Below are 12,095 nucleotides of genomic sequence, written 5' to 3'. Positions count from 1 at the left end.
CTAGTGCGTGTTTTTTACTCGTAGACGGCCTATTAGGCGACCTGCATGTCTGTGAAGATGAGGGCCCTACCTTGGATGATTTCTAATGCTGAATACGCCATACACACCCAGCCCCGAGCCATCGGAGTTTACCAATTCCCGGTCGGGAATCAAACCCGAGACCCTCTGGACCACAGGCCAACACGCTGATCATTTAGTCTTGTATAGATACGTGTCTAGTTTTCACTCATCTCCGATAGATGGGATTACTGCTGCATCCCGAGTAAAACAGCATGCCTGAATATTGGTGGAGTGTAGCTGGGATTTGGATTGTCCCGTCAAGGACGGTGCTACAACTAGCTTTAAATGTAAAGGTGTTACTTGAGTAGTAATAGTTAAATTCTTGAAACTAAAATCATTTGGCGGTGTTTTAGACTTTTCAGAGGAATCTGTCCTGCATTTGACAGTACACGTTATATTCGAATTTATATTATGTTCTGTTTGTATACCATTGTCGCAAGGCAATTTTTTAGAACGGTAAATCAGGTCAAGGTGCAGCTCATGGTTAAGTAAGAGATGAATTGCAATAAAGTACACTACCTGATCATACCCTAACACCTATCTGAAGTAGCACTTAGACTTTACCCGAGTTACGTTCCCTATTATTGGACATTAATATGGGATGCGTCCGCCTTTATGACGACTTTAACTCTGCTGGCGACACTTTCAATGAGGTGTCTGAATGTCTGTGGAGGAATGGTAGCCCATTCTTCCTCAAAAGTCGAAACCAGACAAGGTAGCGATGTTGGACGCTGGGGTAGTCGAAGTTTTAACTCGTCCCGAAGGGTTCAGTTCGGGACTTTGGGGAGGCCAGACCATTTCAGGGATGTTATGGTCCCCAAACCATTGCCTCACAATGACAGGATGCATTATCATGCTGATACAAACAATCATCTTCACCAAACTAGTCCTCTACTGTACGCAGTACATAATGGTTTAAAATTTGTTCATATCATTCCATATTTAGAGTTTTCTTAAGCGCAATAAAAGGACCGCACCCTAACCACGAAAAACACCCCATACCTTAACATCACCTCCTCCGTACTTCACTGTTGGCACTATACATGATTGCAGGTAACGTTTTCTCCAGGCATTCGCCAAACCCAAACCCTTTAATCGAATTGTCACAAGGTACAGATTGCTTCATCACTCCGAATCACTCGTTTTCAGTCACCCAGTATCCAGTGGTGTCGTTCTTTACACCACTATTTTTAAACGGTAGCTTATTGGATTTAATAATCATTCGGTAAGATGCTCAACAACCAATCGTAAATAAAGTAGCAATTAATCCTGATTAACGTAATGGAATGTCAACGTAGTTAGCAGGTATTTATTCTTCTGATTAATTACCATATATACATCATCATTATGACCGTTATGCCTTTCAGCGGAAGGATGGCCTTTTCATCGTATTGCTGTGGATCTCTTCTTTTTTTGCTAGTTGCTTTACGTCGCACCGACACAGATTGGTCTTATGGCGCCTATGGGATAGGAAAGGGCTAGGAGTGGGAAGGAAGTAGCCGTGACCCTAATTAAGGTATTAAAATGGGAAACCACAGAAAACCATCTTCAGAACTGCCAACAGTGGGATTCGAGCCCACTACCTCCCGGATGCAAGCTCACAGCTGCGCGCCCCTAACCGCACGGCCAACTCGCCCGGTGCTAGGGATCTCGATGTTTCTCCGTCTCCCTTACTAAAGTAACAAATCGGACTTCAGCACTAACATAAAAATACAGGTAGCATTCTAGTACTATAGTTCTATAACCTATGATTCCTGAAATATATATATGTGGTTTGTGTAACTGGCTTCCCACTTCCTGGGCCCATGAAAGAGAAACATTAAATATCTTTAGTTCATTTTCCTACACCTGTATTGAACAATAAACTATATTCATGTTACAGTGCTGGCAGAGAAAATTATGGTGACAGTGCTATAGGTTATGTTTAAGTAAAAAGACAACGTGGGAAATGCATAGTAAAATGCAAAAAATGTCCTGGCCACAAGGTCAGATCCAAAAATTATAGTCACACTAACTGTGGATGAGGAACTGCTGCATATACATTGTAGAATGTCATGACTGTGATGCACCATCTGGTAAGTAAATAAACTTAGCAAACACTAAACTAGGCATAAAAACTTTTTAAGTCTTTTGTTAATGAGCTCACCTTTTTTGGAGGAAAAAAGTTTCCATTTCATATAAAGACAAATATGTACTGTGAATTCTGAAATGTCTATGGTGGAGAGAAAAACACAACAACTTACAAAGTAGGGTACATACATAAAAATATTACTCACAACTAACAAGACAATTTTTTAATATACACAGAAAATCAAATTTAATAAGGTACAGCATGTAGGTCTACTTAAAGCCAGCAGAGGGGAAAGTATAACATTCTGTCATACTATTATTATAATTTATAATTTTTTCATTCATTTGTTGATTTTATACAGTTTTAATAGGCCTATACAAGAATTGACAGGTAGTTGCAAACATGCAGTAGCATTTCTGATGTGGATGCATCGTCGAAGTGAGGAAAAAATCAGAGCTATCTGCTGTTGGGACATCCAAAAAAATTATCACTGGACAAGACTTGGGTAAAAACAAGCAAGGTACTGGGGTAACAACTAACAGCAGTGATTCTTTTCTCAAGTTTGCTCAAGAGAACATGGCGTTTGAGTCTATTAAGTTAGCAGAAAGGCAAACTTTGAAACAAAATTATGATCCAGCTTGGCATGAACTCAGGTATATGAGAATCACAGCAGCCAAGCTCTATAAAGCAACTAGGTGCAAAACAACAGATGGGACATTTGTGGAATGAGTGATTGGTGCTGTGAAAACAAAGAAGACTAAGACAATGAAAAGGGGATGTACACTTGAAACGGATGTCATAGCCACATTACAAAGACAACTTGGCATCGAAATACAAAAATGTGGTCTCCTGCTTTCTGCATCACATCCTGTGATGGGAGCTTCACCCTATTGTGTTGGAAAGGACTTTGCTGTTGAAGTGAAGTGTCCAGCTCGAGAAGCTACAGTAGGAAATTATCTCAACAATGACAAAATTAATGTTTAAGTTCCTAATGCAGATTCAAATACAGATGCATTTTTCTAAAATGAAAAAAGGTGTTTTTGTGCTGCAAATCCAAATTTTGAATTAACAAACAGTATTTCAGTTTATTGGGTGGACTATGATAGAGAACTGGCTACCATACTGAAGGAGAGAAATTCTGGAAAGACTGCATATTTCCAGTACTTATGAGAAGTGATAATCCCATAAGTATTAAGTAGGCTGGCCTATGTTTATAGAATTTGATTTATATTTTAAAGATTCTTTTGAAGGAAAAATAGGCCTACTATATTTACGCATATGTACTCCATAAAATAACCCCACATGCTAACATGGACTGATATAAGAATAATAACTTTTTAAAAACTGTTCTTCATGTATCACAGGTATGAATGTATGTGGTGATGGTGGTAGGTGGGGTTAAGTGTTGGACGGGGGGTGTAAAAGTAACCCTAAAGATATAAGCTTACATATCGTAAATAAAATAAAATACGGTACAATTGTGTGATTATCACCAATGTGCAAAATAAAGTAGGTAAGCCAAATTTATTTCAAAATGGAAATATGTATACCAGTACATACACACATATATGTACGCCTTAATGTATGGATATGTATGTGAACAGATTGCTTCTATGCAACTGGTTTCATTCAAAGATTACATATATATTGTATTTATACTTATTGTTAATTGTCCGACTCTATTAATAGCCTTAATATCTTACCAGTGGTGCTTGTAAATTAATCAGTGCACTAGCTATTACAATAACCTAATACAGTAGAGACAATACGCGAGACTTCCGGATTTAGCTTTGTTAAAATGGGAGACAATTCGCAAGTAGCGCTCTTAGCGGCGTAACCTGGAAATTCGCGCTAAATTCAAATATGAATGGAAATGAATATACGGAAATGGATAAATAAATTACGTCTAGAAAGAAATTGTTACTAAAATATTAACTTCAAAGTTGTTAAAGTAATTCTGGATAAATGAATTAAGAATTATTTAACAGGTCATTATTTAAAAACGGAAATTAGACATATAATCAAGATTTGAAATAGACTGCTGTGAAAGGGCTTGATATTTCATTCATGCATTACTTTTTTAGCTTTAGCATACCTGCCTGAACTTCCAGGCTCGATTTGTTTTTTTTCTCATTTAAAAGCATTGTATCATCACATTAGGACACTTGTCAATAAAAATATCGGCACATTCCTTACACACATGATTCAATGAATTTACATTTAAGAGCTGAACAATTTTCCTTTTAACTTGAATCCTACTAACAGAAAGAAAATCCATAAATTTAGCCGCAAAAACATTCAAAATTTCCCTATAAGGAATACTTGCCATTATATTAGGGTAAAGCAAATTTGCCTCATCATTTTGTTTCAACAAAATATATACATTTCTTAAATCGCCCATATTTTCTTCATTGCTTCACAACGCATTGCGGCATTCTAAATGGGGTAACTTGGAACACAACCAGCCATACACATATGCATTTTCCTGAATTAAATCAAAACCCACAGATCACACCTGCAACAACACATCAGTATTGAAGATTAACTGCTGCACTAAAACAATAAAATAAGCTTATTATATTTTAAGCCAGTTAAAATATGGGTCGGGCAGGTCAGAAGTTTAGGAAGTACTATAAAATCCCTTTGTAACTGGAAGAATATATATGCAAACGCAGTATTTACTTACATTTTCTTGTCACGAGGGAAACGGAAGACCTTGAATCCTTCTGCACTTCATAGTTATTGCAGCCAAACGCAGCACGTATGTTTCCACTCATATTGATAGGAGACACTACTCTTTACTTATATCAACTTAATGCAAACGCATAAATAACGCCATAAACTTCACAAACAAATACACGTGCTCTTATGACAGAATTAGTAACTCCAGGTCACTCCGCTAGACCGAGCTCTAATCGCTGTCCCCTGATATCTCGCAGAGTTTCGTGTATTGTTTCTACTGTATTTGCAATAACTTCATCACTCACAGCTATTAAATTATGGTCAACACATGCATGAGGTTTCAACATTTTGAATTCTCTGAGTCTTCTAATTAAATGCTCTATATGAATTCTTAAGCTGGTTTTGTAGAGATAGGCCTATGCATTTGTTTTCTTTCATGATGTACATGCCTACTTTATGTTATATTAAAGGTAATTTACTTGTAGCCTAAATTTGTTTACAAATGTAAGATTTTCAATAAATAAATTAATTAATAAAAATAAATAAATAACTGTCGCATGCCAAAATAAATTGGTATAATTGGGTTGTCAATTTGGTTCTTAAACCCTTTGATTTATTAGGCCTACTTTGACATGGCCTACCCAAAACTTCCGTTAGGTTTGGAGAATAATTTAATAATCAGCATTAAACTTAGGCACTCTTTATTACTTTCATATTTCAAGACGTAATTGCAGCATTTAATTAAGGCATCATACATTAAAATTTAAAATTTTACCACCAGAACAGCTGACATGGAAAAGTGATTGAATGTTTAAAGAAATTCAACTTTCGTTAAAATGATCTTCACTGTAATAAATCCTAGACTTTTCCAATATATCACCGGAATTTCTCCAGCTCGGCAAAACCCATTTTTCTTAGTTTTAGGGTAATTGTGCACATTTTCAAACAATCTGTTTGGGGTGGTATGTGATGTATTAGTGCACATCGGAACTATGCACCGTTTATAAGTTTTCTGCTGCACTGTCTGCGCAGGATTCATTTCAAGTCCAGGAAATAACACTTAGATTATTACACAATGTACAGACATAGAATTTAATCATAGCAGATACTAACATAGAGTAGAAATTACCCTGTTTCTCACAGCATACTACTATGCGTCATTTCGTCTGCTAACACCGTCAACGTGCACGATGACGTCAGACTAATGGGATCGTGTAATTGAGTCACGTGACATTTTCGTCCATTAATTTCGATTTTTATCGTGTTTGGAGTTATTATTTCTACAATCTGACCATATTTTTGAATTCTGCATGAAAGTTTGAATCAGTTTAGCATATTTTAAATTAAAACCCCGCATCTTGCATGTTCCGTATTCTCCATTAGTAACTAGCTATGCGGCATCGTCTAGTTCTATACTGCTATGCCTTATCTAAATACGCGAATCATAAACGTAACTATCTATTCGTCTCGTAGCGTTCTTCAGTTGCATACCGAAAATCTGGTCCCAACAACCCCTCTTTGGTCTGAAACCACACTGATTTTGATCCAACTTATTCTCAACCACTGATCGCACACTCCTTTCCAAAATGCCAATGAACACCTTGCCTGGTATACTGCTGAATGAAATACCTCGATATTTATTGCAATTCTTCCTGTTCCCTTTCCTATAGATGGATGGAATTACTTGTTTTGTCCAAACAGAAGCTACCTTACCAACATTCCATTCCACTCTTATTACTCTCATTTCATCTCTGCCTTCTCATTATATTTCACCATTTCAGGTCTAATGTCATCTAATCATGTTGATTTTTGACAGTACAATTTACTTACCATCTGTTCCACTACTTCGAGCGTAATATTCATAGCCATCATTATTCTCCCCACCCCCCTTGAACTCGGTTCTTCGCGGCTTCAAGAGAAAGATTTCGTTTTACGTTGAGAATGTGTTCAAGATATTCCTTTGACATGTCCAGTGAATCCCTGGGATTACTATCAGTTCAACTTATTTACCTGGAACAGTATTCATTTCCTATTGCCTCACATCCTAATATTCTTTATTACTGTCCAGAAAGGTTTCCCTGAGGCTTGACAAAGCATTTTCAGTTTATTACCGACATCTTCCCATGACTTCTTCGATTCCACAATGAGACTTTTCGCTCTGTTTCCTTCATCTACATACAATTCCATATCGGCATCAGTTCTTATTTGGATCCATATTTAATTCACCTTCTTTTTTACGTTTGCCAGCTGCCCTCACTTCATCTTTCCACCAAGTTCACTTCTTCCCCATCTCACAAACAGGACTTGTTCCAAGACATTCCTTTGTCGTTTCTGTTACAGCATCCGTGTCATCCGTGTATGCCACTCATTCTCTTTCTATATCCTGAACCTGCTGAATTTTGAAATTCTCACAATCATATCCCCATGCATTTCTAATATTCTCATCCTGGACATCCTAGTCCTGTCCTATCCCTCCGTCGCCGAAAAAATTCAATGTGTTAGTGCGACGTTAAGCAAATAGCCAAAAAAGAGAAGTCAAGGTGAATGTTGATGATGGTACAGCACTGTCAATAAATGTTCCTACGAAACCTCATACGTAGAGGCCGGATTTCCATGCACTATCAAATCTCGAAATATGCATGCATTCATGCACTATCATATAGAAAAACATGCACAATAACGTGGAAAATATGCACTATCAAAATTCAGTTCAACATGGTTACATTTTCAGTTCCTCTTGAAACATTGTACAACAACTAATTTTTCCAAATTGTCTAGACTTAAGCCCATCCGTTTATCTGTCAGTACATTCTTAAACACAGAAAAAATTATCTTTCTACGTCACAAGTGACATGTGCATACTTATATGAAGACATTTGAGACAATGTGAGGTGAAATTGTACATATTTTGCATTTTCACCACACAAAATGTATTTTATAAGCTTGACGAAATCTAAATCAGGATTTGACGGATCACTTCGTTCAGCTTATTTCTAGCTGCAGCAACTACTTCTCCGTGCGATGATTGCAGACACGTTTGAATGTCTTCAATAACTGCTAAACCTGTAGCTTCCAACTTTGTTATCGCAGCAGGCAATTTCCCAAAATTTTATTTTATATACTTTCTTATTCTTTTTGCTGAATTCCACTTGCGCATCTACTGGAAAACTGTCTACGACCTAAAACCGGAAAGAATTAATTCAACTAAGTGATATTACGCCTAATCAGTGGCATTAAGTTCATCGATGGAAAATTGAATTATAGGATCTCTACGGTATGTACTAACTTTGGTTGTCAGGTAGGATGTCATGAATACATTATATTTCTCTTCATATCTCAATAATAGACATGTAACGTGGAAAAAGTCCCAAATTTTGCAAATCAGCATTAATAAAAGACACTATCATGTAACTTAACATTATATATACGCCAAATTCAGAAGAAAATCCATATTATGCAATATAAAAGTACAAATATTCGCTATTAAATCCAAAATCTTCGAAATGTGCATTACGCATGCATTTTCTTCTAAAAAGGCCAAAACATGCAAATATGCACGAGAAAAAGAACGATTATTTGCAATCGTTAAGTCATAAAACGAATATTTGCAAAGTTTGAGAAGTGTAACCAGCTTATTTAAAAACACGCATTTGCATGGAAATCCGGGCTCTACTCATAAGCCACAAAATATGGCAAAGCAAAACGTATTCTTCAGGAAAATTCTGACCTGAATATTAGTAAATCCAATACCTCTTATCCCAACGGCGGTGGATTACGATGTATCCATGTTTGAAAGTTGGCACAGTAAGTTGAGAGTCTTACAACATAACCTCGTAACACACTGCCGCTGACAAAAATTGTCTTGTTCACAGAGTGTGTACTTGTGTAAGGAAGGTATAAGTTTGATCCCTTCCAACACAGAGTGTAAGAACGATTATGTTCAATATTATACCTTGACTTCTGTACGGGAGAGTTCTTACGATTCTAAGAATTTATGTACGTGAATGATGACAGTATCTCTGCCACTCTTATTGAGTATTTTCAGCGCTTATCTATTTATGCATTAACTGCATTTCGAATGCTAGAAAATTATTGTAAGCTAGGTCTAATTTATTATATTTAGTATCACAGCCATAGAGCCACAGTATCATTGTCACCATCACGTTTTAGGCCTATTTATTAACATGGAGCAGAATTTCTAATTATTATCGGCATTGTTCGTTTCAATCCTTTAATGTCTAAAATAGATTCAGATGAATGGTCTACGGATGTCTCAAGTAGGGAAGCAGAAATCGATCAACTATATCGTACATTTTGTGATCATAGTTCCCACTACCAAAGCAAAAACAGGTTAACATATAAAGCTCAGGCTACAACTACAGATGAGTGACTAGAATTTCAGGGAGGACCATCATCCATATATTCAAGCAATTATTTGTGAGGAAGACATGGATTTTACTGAAATTGTGAATGTATCATATAAATCGTTGTTTATATCTGTGATGGTAACATTACTGAATTGAACTGAATGAGATTAGCCCAAATCCCAAATGTTTTGAGCAAAGGACTGCAAAAATAGGTGCTAAGATAGTAAGAAAGATCATTTGCTGGGTTTTCTCGTGCATGTGGTTGAAGGTTGGCAGAAGTAGACAAACCTAAGGAAGCAATGACTGGACGATGCCAGACAAAGAGCTGTAAGAAACTAGTAGGTAGAATAAGTAAGTAGATTTCTAACAAAAACTGAAAATTATATTCCATAACCTCTGATCTGATATGATATGAAACGATGAAACGTTTATTTCGTGAATAGTTTGAGACGTGTCTTGCACAAGAGATGCTGTGCGGACTCTTGACTGTTAACGTTATCCAGTTTGAAAAATGATGGTCCATCTACATTAGAGCAACGTGAACTTTATGTCCTTGAGAAAGTGAGAATGGGTCAGTTGGGAATGTATGAACATGAATCTGTGGAAACTCAGAACCACGCTAGCAAAATATCATTATCGTAGGTTAGAACAAAGTCCAGGTATTAAGTAGTTTCTTTGCGTCTTTGAGAAAATTGCCTTATCATTATACCAGAAAAGACTCCTTCAAGTCGCATTTAGAACAAAAACTCAGCCGTCTCTATGGATATGTGGTTAAAATGCTGTATATAAGGATAGACAGTTTAGTTTAACAAATTCTTTATAGATTGATATAAACACTATGGACTAAACATGTGATTCGATGATAGGAAATCGTTTTCATTTTACACTGTTCTGCCGCTAGCATTATCACGCAAACTGCTCGAGGCTGCATTCTATATGACATTATGTGGAGGATGCAAGATCTGTCCCTGTCTTGTCAAGTTAAACTAGGAAATCCACTGTCCAGATCATTTTCTGTCTGAGCCATGCTGTTTACTCTGATGTCTATTAAACATTATTTCAAAGATTTCCTTCTTAATTCATGTTTCTCCTCATAATTCCTCTCAAATTAATCTTCTTTGATGCACGAAAATTACACGTTAGCCCTTGCAATATTTGACTTTAAATTTACACGTTCTTACTCATATACACATCGAAGGACAAACAATGTACCTCTCACCGGATTCGTAATGTAGATTTTTGAAATATTACTAATTCACATATTCCGAGTAATAAGTCAATTATTTGCACTCACCGATACTATCAAATCCTACAAAAGCGTAGAATAAGGTCGCTGCTCCTGTGACAACACCTTCAAAACCATACGGCAAGAAGCCTTTATCATCAGTCCAGTTCTCCAACTTGGCGTAGTAGAAGCCCACTGATATCGTCAACAAGATGACCACCAAATTCACCAATGTAAATAGGTTGTTGATAATGGCTGAACCTTTAACACCAATTCCAAGAAGGCAAGCAAATATTAGACATATCGTAAAGGCCAGAATGTCCGGATAGCGTCCTAACAATTGTTCGTGCATTTCTCCAACTGTTGCAATGGTAGCATTGCTGATAGCTCCGTGGAACAGAGAGTCAACGTACCCACTCCATGCCCGAGCTACTGATGCCGCTCCTGAAACAGGAATAAACACGAATAAACACCACAAAACTAAACAACCACCGAGGAGCACGCATTGTATATATAGAATGGGCAGTATAAGGAGCGCAAAATATGATTTGCACACAGCTGGTATTACAATTGTAACATTTATATACAGTGCACGATGTCTATTAAATATATTCATGGTTGCATTCTCCGGGGAGTTCAGTCGACGACAACAAGCGTCGACAGCTTTATTCGGTCTAGCAGGTCAGAAGAGCGGACAGTTACGCTCCAGCAAATTCGAACACTAATTTTGCTGCCGAACTAGCCAAAATTATTATCTTAGTGGAAAGAGAAATGGCGTAAGTGAGTGTAGCATCATCTGTTTAAGTTATTCAGAACTGTTTAAAAGATTTGAGAGAAGATAACGAACTAGCTGTTATCCAGCCATCCCACAAAATTATTGAACAATAAATATAATATGAGGCTACAGTAATTCAATTATGCTGTGTAAACAGTAGATTCGAAATAACGAAGCAACTAACAACAGGTCTAATACCCAAGAACACAAGACAGTATGAGTCACAAGGATGAAGGACACATAACAGTACGAAATAGGTGATGTAGGAGTGGGACAGTACATGATTCTACGAATCGAATGTAAATAGAAAACCTTCAAGTATGGGGTGATTAGGTGTGACCACGAAGTCTGACAGAATACAAAGAAGGATCAGATTATGAGGTGAAATAACGTGCAACTTCTTGGTTTCCCTCTCGCCAGTCCAGGATCCACAGTGTGCATCATGACATGACTGACACTCTTCCGACTGACGGATGATTAGCGTCCAACTATGTGCACACTACTGAACAACGATGCCTATCGGCCATCGAAGCATGAATCCAATATTTTCTCTAACAACTGGATCAGAAAATTGCCTGAAAATCTACTCGATTTGAGTTTCACTCTAAATGCGTGGGTGTTCCTCAAAAGGGTTGTTTTAAACCTTTTTTTTTACATTTTACTTTACGTCGCACTGGCACAAGTAGGTTTTAATGCGACGATGAGAGAGGAAAGGGCTAGGTGTGGGAAGGAAGCGACTGTGGTGTTAATTAAGGTACAGTCCAAGCGTTTGCCTGGTGTGAAAACAGAAAAACCATCTTCAGGGCTGCGGACAGTGGGGTTCGAACCCACTATCTTCAGAATACAAGCTCAGAGCGGCGCGACCCTAACAGCAACGCCAACTAGCTCGGTGAACCATTCTTAAGTTGTGTTTGA

At 37.3% G+C, this 12,095-nt stretch overlaps 1 protein-coding gene across 1 annotated transcript in view; it reads right to left on the bottom strand.

Moving 5' to 3' along the window:
* Positions 1-12,095, bottom strand: part of LOC136863182 (cationic amino acid transporter 4) — a 186,916-nt gene that overhangs the window by 122,565 nt on the left and 52,256 nt on the right. Inside the window, exon 3 of the mRNA XM_067139535.2 lies at positions 10,475-10,849. Within this exon, the coding sequence (XP_066995636.2) occupies positions 10,475-10,849 (375 nt within the window). The remainder of the gene's footprint in view (positions 1-10,474; positions 10,850-12,095) is intronic.

This window comes from Anabrus simplex, chromosome 2, assembly GCF_040414725.1.
Source record: "Anabrus simplex isolate iqAnaSimp1 chromosome 2, ASM4041472v1, whole genome shotgun sequence".
NCBI classification, from domain to species: Eukaryota; Metazoa; Arthropoda; class Insecta; order Orthoptera; family Tettigoniidae; genus Anabrus; species Anabrus simplex.
This window is presented reverse-complemented; position numbering and strand designations above follow the sequence as displayed.